Here is a 15,061-nt window from a genome sequence, read left to right as displayed (position 1 = left end):
ACGCCCCCGCCCCCATCAAACAGTACCCACTCATGTGGTCCACAAAGCCTCTCACCGTACTCTAAACGAGGAGTCTTGGGCCAAAATGCTTAAAGAAACTGCTCACCCCAGCTTGGCCCCTAGTGGACTGATGCTAAGCTATGCGGCCCACATGGTAACGTGCACATGTCTTGCATTTAACTTCAAATCCAGCTGTTACCAAAGTCTGGGGTAGAGCAAGTTCCACCACCCCATGATACCTTTCCTAATTGATATTTCTCTAATCCTTCCAGGAAGGAGAGGGTAGAGTATTAAAGAAGTACTGCCAATGACACGTGCCTTTCTAATAGCTGTGAGCTCCCAAGTCTGCACACGTCACACCCCACCCCGTTGTTCTGGTCACAGGTGAGTGATCCCAGCTATATCGACTTAGGAAATTCTAAGCAATTGGGCCTTCGATACTCTTTATGAGTTACATCTTTTTTTTTTTTCTTTGACAGGCAGAGTGGACAGTGAGAGAGAGAGAGACAGAGAGAAAGGTCTTCCTTTGCCGTTGATTCACCCTCCAATGGCCACCGCGGCCGGTGCACTGCACTGATCCAAAGGCAGGAGCCAGGTGCTTCTCCTGGTCTCCTATGGGGTGCAGGGCCCAAGCACTTGGGCCATCCTCCACTGCACTCCCGGGCCACAGCAGAGAGCTGGCCTGGAAGAGGGGCAACCGGGACAGAATCCGGCGCCCCGACCGGGACTAGAACCCGGTGTGTCGGCGCCGCAAGGCGGAGGATTAGCCTAGTGAGCCGCGGCGCCGGCCTATGAGTTACATCTTAACTGTAAGAATTATCCAGCATTACCATTGATAACTATTCCTTTTTAAGTTATAAATTTCCCAGTTTTCCTTTCCTAGTTTGTACTCTAAAAAGTTTGGGATCAATTTCTTTTCAAACAGTCTGAATCCACGTAGGTCCTACCTGTGTCCTGAATAAAAGCCCTGCTGCTCCTGGCAGGGGGCTGAAGCAAGTCACTTACGGGGACCCGCACTGTGGCGTAGCAGGTGAAGAGGCCACATGCAATGCTGACATCCCCTATGGGTGCCGGTTCAAGTCCCGGCTGCTCCACTTCCGATCACGCTCTCTGCAGCTGTGGAGGATGGCCCAAGTCCTTGGGCCCCTGTACCCGTGTGGGAGACCTGGAAGAAGCTCCTGGCTTCAGATCCGGCCGTTATGGCCCTCTGGGGAGTGAACCAATTCTAACTCCGCCTTTCAAATAAATGAATAAATTTTTTTTTGAGAGGCAGAGTGGACAGTGAGAGAAAAAAGTCTTCCTTTTCCATTGGTTCACCCCGCAATGGCCGCTGCGGCAGGTGCATCTCGCTGATCTGAAGCCAGGAGCCAGGTGCTTCTCCTGGTCGCCCAAGCACTTGGGCCATCCTCCACTGCCCTCCCGGACCACAGCAGAGAGCTGGACTGGAAGAGGAACAACCGGGACTAGAACCCAGAGTGCCGCAGGCGGAGGATTAGCCCTTTGAGCTGTGGCGCCAGCCATGAATAAATCTTCAAGAAAAACTTACGAAGTTTGTGAAGAGCTGGTCGCTGATGTAGCGATGCACCTTCTCGAACTGCTCCAGGTCGCGGTGGCCCCTCTCCATGCACACATCCCACATGCTCACAGCGGCCACCACCTTCACACACGCCGATTCCTGGAGCCAGTTCGAAACGAGACACAACTAAGAACAAGCAGCACTTTCTGGCCTTCACTGCATGTCACAGTCTGGGACTAAACAGACCATGACTTCAGTTTTTCTTTCTAGAGTGGTATTTTAGCTTGGAACCAAGTATGCTCTTAGAACCATGGCTGATGGGGCACAGAGAAAGCCCAAGATTATTAAAAGCCCTCTGGTTTTTCTGAAATTATGTGTTAGCATTCTTCTCTATATCCCTAATGTGAGGGTTTTAATTTACTCAAGTCAAAAATGAGACCCGAGAGTGTTTTATAGGGGCTGGCATGGTGGCATAGCAGGTTAATCTGCCTAAGATGCTGGCATCCCATTTGGGCACTGATTCCAGCCCCAGCTGCTCCACTTCTGATCCAGTGCCCCACTAACGTGCCCTGGAAAGCAGCAGAAGGCGGCCACATACTTGGGTCCCTGTCACCCAAGTGGGAGACCCAGATGGAGTTCCAGACTCCTGGATTTGGCCTGGCCCAGTACTAGATGTTTTGGCCATTTGGGGGAGTAAACCAGAATATGGAAAATCTCTCTCCTTTTCATAGAAATCTTAAAAATTCTACAGGATTATGGTGACAATGTCACCTTCAAAGACAACAGCTGTAACTGCCCTATGGACTGTCACAACCCCCTCCCCTGCTCTGATGGTTTGTGCCTGTCTGCTGGTTCCAGTCCATCCAGGCAATAGTGCCCCGCGCAGTGCATTGTGGTTCACCTGTGCTTATCATCTCCTCCTTCCACCCCTTATTAAAATGTGAGCTCCCCAAAGGCAGAGATGTGTCTGTTGTTACTCAGTTATTTACTGAATAACTGAGAGACCACCTGGTAACCTACTTATTAGAGACAGCTTTTTACTCCCAAGCTGGGATAATGCTGAACTTCTGCCCGCTCTACTCTCAGGGAAGGCCTACTGTTTTGATAGTGACTCAAAACCCAATTTGTACTAAAGACTCCATTTGTATGTTCTAAAGGGAAACACGTTCCCTAAGCAAAATCGACGAGTGTCAAGTCTGCTGGTTTGATGAGTGAGTCTTCTCTTTGTGTGAGCACAGTCAGCTTCGTCAGAAGGAGAAGCTGGGGGAATCGGCTTCCTGTTGGGTGGGAGGACTAATGTAAACCATGATGTCCTACTTTCTTCAAGGAAATACTGTGACGTTCCAGAAGAGCCCCTGTGCCAAGGTGGATGCCAAATACTAGGATCACCACCCCTCAGCTTCACGTTCTCACTGGCTTGCTCTCTGATTTGCAAGCTGTTCAACAATTTCTACTGTTGGCAATTGGAACCAAATAGACTCACTGATCAAATGGCTGTCAATGCTACATGTATCACCTCAAAATACTATTATCCGTTTCCATGGAGACCTGCTACACATCAAGGAGATGGGGTGAGAAACCATCTGAGGGCTATCAGAGTTCTCACGTGGGAAAGAACTAAGGAACTACACTTGACAGTTGCCCCAATACTAGTCTTGTCAAGTTTTTCACCTTAGTCAATGTTGTGTGTGCACATGTTTTAGATTTATTTCCTTATCTGAAAGGCAGAGTTAGAGAGAGGAAGAGACAGATCTTCCACCCACAGGTTCACTCCCCAAATGACTACAACAGCTGGTTCAGGGACATGCCAAAGCTAGGAGCTTCGTCCCAGTCTCCACATGGCTGCAGGGTTCCAGGTACCTGGGCCACCTTCCTCTGCTTTCCCAGGTACATTAGCAGGGAGCTGGCTTGGAAGTGGAGCAGCCAGGACTTGAACCAGTGTCCAAATGGGATACTTGCATCACAGGAGGCAGCTTTGCCTTTTATGCCACAATGCTGGCCTTTGTCAATGTTCTCCTGAGAAGCTATATAGTATTTGATATTTAGAAGAACTGAATTCTAGCTGAATCAATTATTTAAGAAAAATAATAGTAACATATGAGATGATAAAATTAGGTATAGGAGACGGTAAAAATGTGACAGGGTGGGAGATGAAAACAAAGAACTAGGCAAGCTACTTTAAAACTACAACAGGTACAGTGGGTTAAGCTGTCACTATGACACCAATCCATACTAGTTTGAGACCTGGCCACACTGCTTCTTGCTAATGCACCTGGGAAGGCAACAGAAAATGGCCCAAGTACTTGGTTCCCTGCCAGTCATGTGGGAGACCTGGATGGAGCTCCTGGCAGCCATCTGGGGAGTGAACCACCAGCTGGAAGATCTCTCTCTGCCATACTTCCTTTCAAATAAGTCATAAAACAAGGATCAGTGGAAGGTATTTGGCCTACTGGTTCAAACAGTTACATGTGCACATCCCATCAGAATACCTGGTGCTCTGGCTTCTGATTCCCACTTCCTGCTAATGTGGGCCCTAAGAGGCACTGGCAGTGACCCATGTAATTGGGTTCCCAACAGCCACATGGGAGACTTGAACTGAGTATCAGACTTGAGCTCAGCCACTGCAGAATTTGGTTAGTGAACCAGTAGATGGGAGCTCTGTCTCTTCCTCAGATTAAAACCACTCCCACACATTGAAAAAATTACTATCATGATCTTAATGCTGTTTAAATAATATGTAGGATACCAATAAAAAATGTCGTAAGCTGGTCGTTAGAGTTCAGAGCACTGAGCGTTTGTTATAATATGCTACATGGACAGGAAAACAGAATTCCACTATACATGACTCTACCTGGAGGAATGCCAACACTCACCCGAATATGCTGGAGGTAGAGGGACAGGTCCCGGATAAAAGATTTAATCAATCTTTCTTGCATTCGGAAGTTCTTTTCTGTTTCTTCAAATGCTTCATCTTTTATCTGTTCACAACACGAAAGTGCTGTTAGCAAATCTGGACTCTTTATCTTATTGGCAGACTTTAACATCTTTCATTCAATGCTTAAAACTGCTGTTCCCCTGAATCATACTGAATTGGGTTCTAGCACCTCTGCGTGGCCCTGGAAGACCTCGGAGGCCAAACCGCCCTCCCCCTGCTTCTGATGGGAATCCTCAGCGGGAGTCAGGCTGCCTTCTCCACGGCTCCTGGCCAAACTGTCCCCCCGCCTTTACGTTTCAGATGATCTCTGAAATCAACACAAAGCTCACGCTCGCCTCTTATTTTCTAAGCACCACAGCATTTACAGAACAAAACACAAAATTTGGCAAATGAATATTTTTGGGTTGCATTTTCCACTAAGCACATCGCATGTATGTGGTAGGGCAGGAAGAAGTCTGGGGACTTCAGTTCTACTAGCATTGTCGCTGAACTGTTTTTCACATTCATTCTTACACTTCGCAGTTCCTTGTGGGTAACGTGAGCTGTCCAACTAGGTGATCTCCTCAGTCCCTTCCAGCTACAAATTTACTTTTGTCTCCCCAGATAGATGACAAGCTCCTTAGGGGAGCTGAAAACCACAACAATCATGTCAACTGATCTGGCCCCTACTTGGCCTCTGTACGCAGCGGGAGCGGCTCACCAAGGCACGGACAGTAGGCTGCATGGGATTCACATAACCAGCAGCAGTGGAGCCGCGTCCACCAGCTTGCAGAACCGAGAGGAGGCATAGGCAAGCTGCCCCGCAGGGCACGGAGACGCTGCCCACGGGCGCTGAGCCTTCGCGGGCGGGGCCTCACCTGAGGAGCAAAGCCGGTGAGGTGCTTCAGGTGACTGCTAACCCGGTTGGATTTCTTGATGATGGAGTGGATGTTCAGTTTGGAAATTTTCTCCATGAGGCTGTCTTCGTCACCCTTACGGTACTTGAGGACTAAGGAGAGAGTCCAGTGAGTCACGCACTATCCCGAGCCAGTACAGTACCACATGAGCCACAGAACGGACCAACAGCCGAAATGGAGCTAGTGCTCGCCACCAATGAGCTTATAACTGAGCAGACAAAACACTAATCCACGTGGCCACTCATGGTCCCTGGAAAACAGAATGCAGGCAGCTGGGAGAAGGCCGAGACAGGGAGGAGAGCCAGCCAAGATACAATGACGAGAACCCGAGGTTTGCAGTCGAGAAAATTTCTGTGTCCGACACCTGGGTCTGTCAATTAAGGTACAACATTGATAAGTCATTAGACTTATTGGAAAGGAAAATGAGGCTTAAATAAAATCTAAAAAGCAATAATACCGGCCTTGTAAGACCACCTTACAGTAAAATGCTGTTCAGTGGTTACATGATTAACTACTGAGCTGTGCATCAGGTACAAGCTGCAGGAAAGCCTAGAGGCGACAGAAGGGCGGCACAGGGAAGGTAGGGCGGCAGCAAGGAGAGACGCTGTGGCTGCAGAAGACGAAGACTGGGGTCAGCATTGGGGCAGCAGTTGTCGCTGCCTGGGATCCCTGTATCCCACAGACTGCCTGGCTTGAGTGCTGGCTACTCCCTTCCAATGCACCTTCCTCCTAACTCAGGTGCACTCTGGAGGCGGCAGACGATGGCTTAAGTACTTGGGTCTCTGCCACCCACACGGGAGACCCAGACTGAATTGTGGGCTGCTGGCTTCAGCTTGGCCTAGCCCTGGCTGTTGCAAGTATTTGGGGAATGAACCAGCAGATGAAAGATCTCTCTCCATCCGTCTGTCTCTCTTTTCAAATACAAGGAAATATTTAAAAATTTAATAAAAAAAAATAGACTATGTTACATTGGGAGATAAGAACCAAGAGAAAGGCCAGCTGGCAGAGTTTCAGAAGCCACCATCAAGTAGGCATTGTGGTACGGCTGCTTGTGATGCCAGCACCCATATCGGAGTGCTGGTTCCAGTCCTGCCTCCCTGCCTCCCATCCACCACCCTCCTAATGCACCCAGGAAGCATCGGGTTATGGCTCAAGTACTTCAGTCCCTGCCTACCCACATGGGACTCCCAGGTTCTTGATTTCAGCCTGGCTCAGCCCCAGCTGTTGTGGGCAGTTGAGGTGTGAATCACTGGATGCGAGGTATCTGTTTCTGTTGCTCTGCCTTTCAAATAAATAAATAATCTTAAAAAAAAAGCCACAGTCAATACTGTATGTACTACATCCTAATATAGGTGATGTGGTTGAAATAGAAGACAGGGAAAGTGATTTTAAGTAACTACAGAAATAAAATGACAAAATATATAAAGTATGGAGAATAGAGAAAAAGATAGGCAAAAAGCTTATACTATATTACAGGTTCTTTGAGAATAAAAATAATAAATCAATGTAGCAGAGCCAACATGCTTTAGTGTTCAAGTTAGGACTTCAATAAGAAATCTGATGAAAGAGAAAAGGGTTCAGTCCGTTCTGTGTTGTAAAGGAGTAGGTATTCAGGCACCAGCACTGGGAGGGGAGAGAAGGTCGCTGGGTGTGGGTGGGAATGAAGAAACCCAGAGGGAGGGGCAGAACAGTTTTCTGGAGACAACCAATCAGACATGCAGGGACAGTAAGGCGTCACACAGGCGGAAAAGGCCTGCCTTCCTCAGGTGGGCGAGGCGGGAGTCTCCCACTCTCGGAGAACTCTTCCAGCCCACCAGGCTCCCACCTGCCCTCACAGCTCCCGCGGAGACTCTGACGGCCGCGAGCTGATCACAGATGCCTCTCTCCAGTGTTCCAAATGGTGCTTTCATTGTTCACCCAGTTCTCCTACTTCCTCCCCCCCCCCCCGGCCCGGCCGCCCGCCCTGCCCGACCCTGGGAAGGAAAGGCCTTCTCAAAGGGCAGACGTCCTTTTCAGCGGCCTCGCTTTCCTCACCCAGGTCCTTCCGCCGTTTGTACTCGTTGATGTTCACGTTGATCTCCTTGACGGCGAGGACGGCAGTGGTTAAAGGCACTTTATCTGGGTGGGACTCTGGTGTGGAATTCAGCAGCTCCATTAGCAGCAGTGGGTAACGCATCACTCTCTGGACCGGCTTGATGAGGAAGGAGCCCAGGTTAATGTAGTTTGTGCACCCCCTGTAGGAGAAGGGAGAGAAGACGTCAATCAACTGTCAGCCAGCGTGCTGTGCCTAAACGTAGCTGTTCTTTTATTTCTCCTTCCCGTTCCACACATTCAACAAATACGTGCTGGGCACCAGTCTGGGTGCTGGAGATTTCACAGTGACCAAAACGAGTTCTTGCCTTGGTGAGAGGACAGGCAAGAAAGAAACCCGTAAATGGTGGGTGTGTGGTGGGTGCTATCAAGAAAATATAGCAAGGAAAGTCTACTTCTAGGTTTCTACCAATAAAGGAAGAAAAAAGTCAAGTCCATCTTTTAAAGGTTAGAAAACACACTGAAGAAATGGGCTCATACACCAAGGAACAAGGGAACTTACCATTCATTGTACAGACTCCTGCGGGGCAGCAGGCATGGAAAGAAGAAGAGAGCTCGTTAGCGAGATGCTGCTGGTCTCCACATGCTTCTCAGAGCACACACACTTGCTGGGCAGGCAAGAATCACACGGATAAAAAGCAGGTAGCACCTGCCTTCACTCTGACCTACTCACTCATTTTACTTTGCCTCCTTAAGACCATGGAGGTCAAGAATAGTAGTGCCTGTCTTCTCACCTACACTCTTGTTTATTTGGACCAAACTATCTTCCTGGTTGATCTTTACCTAAAAACGCTCACTTGATGCTTCGTATTTATAGATCAGAGTGACTTTCAGGGATAACAGTTTAAGCAGGAAGCCACTTAAAACAGGAGAAAGGCAGCTACACGGCAGGATCTATAGTAATATATCATTTAAGTTCAAAACAGGACAGGCAGATGTCATAAAAGTCCAACTACAAGGGAGTGACTTCTGGGAGGGAGCGCAGGGGTCAGTGACAGATGGGAAGTGGTCAGGATCCTACTTCAGGTCCGCCAAGGCATCCTGAAGATGCTTCTGGATCTTCTCGTCCTTCTCGTAGACCTCCAGCAGAGAGATGGCCTCATCGTGGTTCTGGCAGTAGACCTTGTAGGTCCCCTCAAGGTCATCCCGCTGGTCAAGGAACACAGGCCCTTTGGAACATACACACACAGAGAGAGGGCTCTGAGCAAAACTGCAGTATCATTAAATCATACATAAGAAATGATAAGACGACCAAATTATCAAGAAACTTCCATGACATGACCTAAATCCATTATTTTTAAAGCTGTTAAGAAGCCCCGTATCCACGTGTTTACTTTTCAGCACACATGCACAGTTTGTCCTGGAGACACAGCCTCCAGTCCCTTTCCAGGCAGGTGGAGCGAGGCAGCTGTCGGCACTCCCCAGGCGGGGAATGTGGTCAGAAGCCTGGAAGCATCTCCTTGCTCTCATCTTCAAGAAAATCTCCACACGGGTGGAGAAATCTTTCCATGGCAGTAGTTTCTAACTTTGTGCATAAATTCAATACATAGGACTACAAATGAAACATTATTTTAAAATAACTATCATGTAAAATAAACAAGGGGCCGGCGCTGTGGTGCAGCGGGTTAACGCCCTGGCCTGCAGTGCCGGCATCCCTCATGGACGCTGGTTCGAGACCTGGCTGCTCCAGTTCTGATCTAGCTCTCTGCTATGGCCTGGGAAAGCAGAAGATGGCCCAAGTCCTTGGGCTCCTGGCTTTGGATCAGCGCAGCTCTGGCTGTTGTAGCCATTTGGAGAGTGAACCAGTGGATAGAAGACCACCCCCCCACCCCGCCTCTCCTCTCTCAGTGTATCTGATTTTCAAATAAATAAATAAATCTTTAAAAACAAACAAACCAACCCACCCCACGTGTGATATGCACTTCTTTGTGAGGCCCTAAATAACAAGGTGAAGCAGTGAGTCTGGTTGCTGAGGATGGTGACCGACATAAGAATCTGGTGACATTGGTGGCTTCTGCTTGAGTGGTGGTGAAATTTCAAGTTCTCGATAGCTCCCTAATGTGACAAACTCACAGGTGCTAAGACTTTGAGGCCCGAGGCAGAACGACAGAAGGACCTGAGTCTGAAGACCATCCCCATTGACTACCTGCCGTTGGTCAAATCACTTCCCCTCAGCCCATTTCCTCTTCTGTAAGAGAGGAGTGGGGGCGACTTTGTGGTGCAGCAGGTGGGGCTGCAGCCTGCAATGCTGACGACCCATCTGGGCGCCAGTTCAATCCAGCTCCCTACTAATGGGCCTGGGAAAGCAGCAAAGGGGGCCCAAGTCCGTGTCCCCCTGCCACCCATGTGGGAGACCCAGATGGAGTTTCAGGCTCCTCATCTGGCCTGGCGCAGCCCCATATATTGTGGCCATTTGGGGAAGGAACCAGAGGATGGAAGCTTTCTCTCCCTCTGTATAACTCTGCCTATCAAATAAATAATTTTTTTTTTTTGAAGATTAAGAGTAACTAGACCTCACAGGGTTGTTGTAGGGAACCGCTGAGATCCAGTCTGACATACGTGAGAGGGTGTGTGATGTACCACAAGCACTCAGGAAACATTAACAACCCTGCACCACCCGTTAACATCCACAGTCCATTCCCCTTCCTTCCAGGGACAGAGCCCTAATTTTGTTCCTAGCTCCTTCTCTTCTAGCTAAGTCAGATACAGAGCCCGGTCTAAGCCAACACCAGGACCCCATGCCCCCTTCTAGTGATCAGTTTAGATGTACACAGGTGACTCGATTCTGCCAATGAAAAATAAGGAGAAGCAGGATGGGGGAGCTCTGGAAGGCACATGCAGACTTAAAGCAACAGAGGGTTGCTTCTTCCTCGTGCTGGATGCTGTCAGGTGTGTGGCGGGATGGCTGGAGCCGTGGTGCCATCTTGTAACTATGACTGCAATGAAACAGCAAAGCCTAGGACATCCCCTCCCGCACTGCACCAGGCCGGTGGAAGTGATGATAGGTCATTTCTGAGATGGAATCATAAACGATACTGTGACTCCTGTCTCAGGCTTCCTCCCTTACCTGGATCACTCCTCTGGGTGGCTCATGACTCAGCCATGTCAAGAAGAGAGCCTCAAATGGAAGGAAACGAGCCCTGAGGAGTTGAGTGAGCTTTCCTGGAAGCGGATCTCTGAGCCTCAGATGACGGCCAAGAGCCAGACTGCAGCCTCACACAGGGCCTGACCTCCAGCTAAGCCACTTACAGGTTCCTGACTCACAGAAACTGTGGGATGTTTATTTTCAGCTGCTAAGTTTCAGGGCGAGTGATTACACAGCAATAGATAACTAATAAATTCCCTTGTTTCTAAGAACTAGACGGGGTGGAGGCTGCACACTGTGGTTCAGCGGGTTAAACTACCACCTGTGATGCTGGCGTCCCATGAGCACTGGTTCAAGCCCTAGCTGCTGGGCTTCCATTCTAGTTCCCTGCTGTGTGGGCTGGAAAACAGTGGAAGATTCCTCAAGTGCTCAGGCCCCTGCAGCCTACGTGGGAGACCCAGATGTAATTTCTGGCTCCTGGCTTTGGCCTAGCCCAGCCCTTGTTATTTGTGGCAAACTAGTGGATGGAAGATGTCTATCTTTCCCTTTGTCTATGTGGCTCTGCCTTCCAAATAAATAAATAAATCTTTAAAAAAAAATAAAAAAACCTAGATGAATGTTTTCCAAACATTTTTGATAATGACCCACATAAATAGGTTTAAATCATAACTCATTATACATACACATAAAATGGAAAGAGTAGTTGCTAGTTATGGTACAATTTGATATTTTCTTTTATGTTTTAATGAAAAATATATACTAGGTACAATCTATGACCCACTAGGGGTCTGCTACTACCAGTTTGAAAAACATTGCACCGTATGACATCTACAACTTCACGTGGAAGCAGGATGAGCTAAAAGGAGAAGCAGGGGTAAAATAACCTCTGAACTGAGTAAGTGAGGCGTCTTCTTCCTAATACAACTACTCAGTATCAGAAAGGCCTGTGCCCTACTGCCAGGGAGCTCAGGCGGGAGCGCGTACCTACAGCATCGCTGATTTCCAGAGCAGCCAGCAATCGCTTTGAGACTTTGATCACCATCTGCATATTTCCAAAAAGTCCCTCAAAATCAATGTTCGGTGCCTGAGAAAGGGAAACAAAACACGCAGATGAGTGGAGATGAAATCAGTAACATATCACTCACATTAGGGACATTCCTTTAAGAATTATACAAAAGCTACTCAAGGTCGCTTTCTTCATTCACTTTCATGAAGTTTCCGGAGTAAAAACATGCAGCATTATCTTTAGTGTCACCCTTCAGCTTCAATCCATCTACCCTCTGCTCCTTCCTCTGCCACCTCAGTAAGGTGACTATGGGACCAACATGGTCAAAAATTATACTGGGACACAAATTCTCACCTGGCATCCAAACTCTGCTGGCCCGGCCCACTTCCTGTTGAAGTGTTTGGGTGTGAATGCCCTAAGAGTGCAACCCCAGGCCAAGCCCAGGGACCAAGCAACAAGAAACGAGGACTGGAAATCCTCGGGACACCGTTCCCTTTTTCTTAACTACCCACAACATCCACGCCAGTACTAACACAAAGTGTCCCTGGGATAAACTGTGTGGGCAGCTGTTACAGCAGGTAACCTATCACACCAGACTTCGCTACAGACATATACCCTCCCCAGCGCAACCAGGATTCAGGCTCCCTGGAACTGCTCTGAGGAGCCACAGAAACAGGAAATGTCCTGGGAGGCAGTGTGGTCAGCATGGCAGGTTAAGAGCGGACCTGCCAAGTGACAGGATGCCGGAGGCTTCAGGGACAACACGCCAGTACGTTGTGCCCTTGCATTGAGAGCAGCAGCAAAAGCTGCCGGAACCTCTACTGCAAACACGGTAATTCTCTGGGGTGAAAGCTCCCGCTTCTCCGTGCTTCGGGCTCGGGGACCACTCTCAAGGTCAAGCTAACTCTCCCAGAGCTCCCACCTGGGCCTGCTGCAGGGGTACCATGATGTGCTCGATACACATTTCCAGATCCCGAATGTAGTCTCGTTCTGTCTGAAGAAGTTCTTCCACCACCTTGGCTCGCTTCTCCAGCATCCGCTGCTCTGGGTTTTCAGTGGACACAGACGCAGCAGGGGCCACCAGCGAAGACTGGGAGGAGAGCAGTGTCATTTCTGGAGAAGGAGAGAGAAGTGCTCAGAGCTCTGCTGTCCAAGGGGGACTCTCACAGTCTGAACTGAAAAGAACACACCGCTCAAGAACCAGAGGCCTGACTACTGTCAGTCACCAGGAAATCCAATTGCACGGTCAGTTCTAGACAGACCAGGCGCTCAGAGCCGTCTGTGCAGAACCATTTCAAGAATTATCCTGGGGCCGCTGCTGTGGTGTACAAAGTTAAGCCTCCACCTGTGGCACTGGCATCCAAAATGGGCCCAGTTCGAGTCTCAGCTGCTCCTCTTCCAATCCAGCTCTCTGCTTATAGCCTGGGAAAGCAGTAGAAGATGGCCCAAGTGCTTGGGCCCCTGCACGCACATGGGAGACCTGCAAGAAGCTCCTGGATCCTGGCTTTGGATTGGTGCAGCTCCGGCCATTGCGGCCATCTGGGGAATGAATCAGCAGATGGAAGACCTTTCTCTTTGTCTCTCCTCTCTAACTCTATTTCTCCAATTAAAAAAAAAAAAAAAATTGCCCTACGTGGGGCCAGCACCGTGGCTCAGGGGGTGAGGTAACCGCCTGCAATGCCAGCATCCCACGTGGGCCCTGGTTCAAGTCTTGGCTGCTCCACATTGATCCAGCTCCTTGCTGATGGACTGGGAAAGCAACAGAAGATGGCCCAAGAGCGTGGGTCCCTGACACCCATGTGGGAGACCCCAGTGGAGCTCCTGGCTTTGGCCTGGCCTAGCCCCAGCTGTTGCAGTCATCCAGGGGCATGAACCAGCAGATGGAAGATGTGTGTGTGTGTGTGTGTAACTCTGACTAAAATAATTAAATAAATTTAAAAAAAAAATACAAACGAAAAAGACTTGTCCTACAAAGGAGCAGCTGGCCACTTTGGGAGGATACCGCGGTGTGTGTGGGCTCCTCTAGGAAGAGGTTGGAGGGGTGCTCCTGATCAACAGCTGCTTCCACTTCAGCAGACGGAAAACCTGTCGCAAGACCGCAGCAGCAGACAGGCCGAGCTGGAAATTAAACCATCGCCACCTCAAAAAGAGGACCGTGGTGGCAGGCTCACCGAGGGGCAGGCAAAGATTGGGAAAGATCCATCTGAGGCCGGGGTGGGGGGGCCTCCAGGGCCTCTCACTTCTCAGCCCTTCCCAGTGGATCAAAGGGGGCCTCCAGGAAGTCCTCGGAAGAGGCGCAGCATCTTTTAGTTCCACTTCCCCTGGACTTGAGCTTTGTGCTGCTCCCTCGAGTAGTTAAAGATGAGAAAAACAGATTCTGCCTGCCAAAACATCCATCAGGAGTCACAGCAGCTTCCGTCATTAGAAGGTACTCAAAGATAGCTACAAAATGTAAACATGAAGTTCTCTAATGATATTTGCAATTAAAACATCTATACAATTAGAGTGCATAACTCTAGAAATGAAAAGAAATGTACACCTTGTATCATTAGCTTCTGTAATTACCTGTTACTTAGACACAAAGGATGAGAGAGTTCTAAAGATGAGACAGCATTAGCTCACTTAAAATGAACGTTACACAGGAAACATTCAGCAGTGCACAATCTGCTTAGTGTCTTTCAAATTCCTTAAGATCCACTTAAACAATCACAAATCTACTAAGTACATACACTAGTAACCCTGAGTCGGGTTAGAATATGTTTACCCAGATCTAAGAAGCAAAAGCTCCAAGTTTCCAAACTGTTTATGGAGAGGCAGGCTTTCAGAGCGGATCTCATGCTCCAAAATTGTTCCCACTGTTCTCACCCTAAGAATTTAGGAATTTTAATGTTTACAAAAACCCTTTTCAGTAAAAGGAAGTGGGATTCTTTGGAGAGGTGGGCAATTCCAGGCCCGGAATGCGTGGATAAGGTATGCACAAGCCTGAAATGGCTCAGTAGGCTAATCCTCCGCCTTGCAGTGACGGCACACAGGGTTCTAGTCCCAGTCGGGGCGCTGGATTCTGTCCCGGTTGCCCCTCTTCCAGGCCAGCTCTCTGCTGTGGCCAGGGAGTGCAGTGGAGGATGGCCCAAGAACCTGGGCCCTGCACCCCATGGGAGACCAGGATAAGCACCTGGCTCCTGCCTTCGGATAGGCACGGCGCGCCGGCCGTGGCAGCCATTGGAAGGTGAACCAACGGCAAAGGAAGACCTTTCTCTCTGTCTCTCTCTCTCTCACTGTCCACTCTGCCTGTCAAAACAAACAACAAAGGGCAGGGGCTGGCTTGTGGTGTAGTGGGTAAAGCTGCCACCTGCAGTGCCAGCATCCCATATGTTCCAGGTGCTCCACTTCCAATGTAGCTCCCTGCTAATGTGCCTGGCAAAACAGTGGAGAACGGCCCAAGTGCTTGGGACCCTGTACCCACGTGAGAGACCTAGAAGCTCCTGGCTCCTGGCTCCAGCGGTTGCAGCCATCTGGGGAGTGAACCAAGTGG

At 49.2% G+C, this 15,061-nt stretch overlaps 1 protein-coding gene across 6 annotated transcripts in view; it reads right to left on the bottom strand.

Moving 5' to 3' along the window:
- The window catches only part of DNMBP (dynamin binding protein), a 119,043-nt gene that overhangs the window by 8,376 nt on the left and 95,606 nt on the right, over nucleotides 1-15,061 (bottom strand). For all 6 annotated transcript variants that reach the window (XM_051824072.3, XM_051824073.3, XM_002718639.6 and 3 more), the window contains 8 exons: nucleotides 12,452-12,642; nucleotides 11,508-11,607; nucleotides 8,460-8,607; nucleotides 7,941-7,958; nucleotides 7,382-7,581; nucleotides 5,309-5,439; nucleotides 4,390-4,494; nucleotides 1,547-1,675 (listed from right to left, as the gene is read on the bottom strand). In XM_051824072.3, the coding sequence (XP_051680032.3) occupies nucleotides 1,547-1,675; nucleotides 4,390-4,494; nucleotides 5,309-5,439; nucleotides 7,382-7,581; nucleotides 7,941-7,958; nucleotides 8,460-8,607; nucleotides 11,508-11,607; nucleotides 12,452-12,642 (1,022 nt within the window). The remainder of the gene's footprint in view (nucleotides 1-1,546; nucleotides 1,676-4,389; nucleotides 4,495-5,308; nucleotides 5,440-7,381; nucleotides 7,582-7,940; nucleotides 7,959-8,459; nucleotides 8,608-11,507; nucleotides 11,608-12,451; nucleotides 12,643-15,061) is intronic.

Source organism: Oryctolagus cuniculus, chromosome 15, assembly GCF_051225735.1.
Source record: "Oryctolagus cuniculus isolate XC-2025 breed Fujian yellow rabbit chromosome 15, ASM5122573v1, whole genome shotgun sequence".
Classification (NCBI taxonomy): Eukaryota; Metazoa; Chordata; class Mammalia; order Lagomorpha; family Leporidae; genus Oryctolagus; species Oryctolagus cuniculus.
The sequence above is the reverse complement of the archived record's forward strand: the minus strand, read 5'-3'. Positions and strand labels throughout refer to the sequence as shown.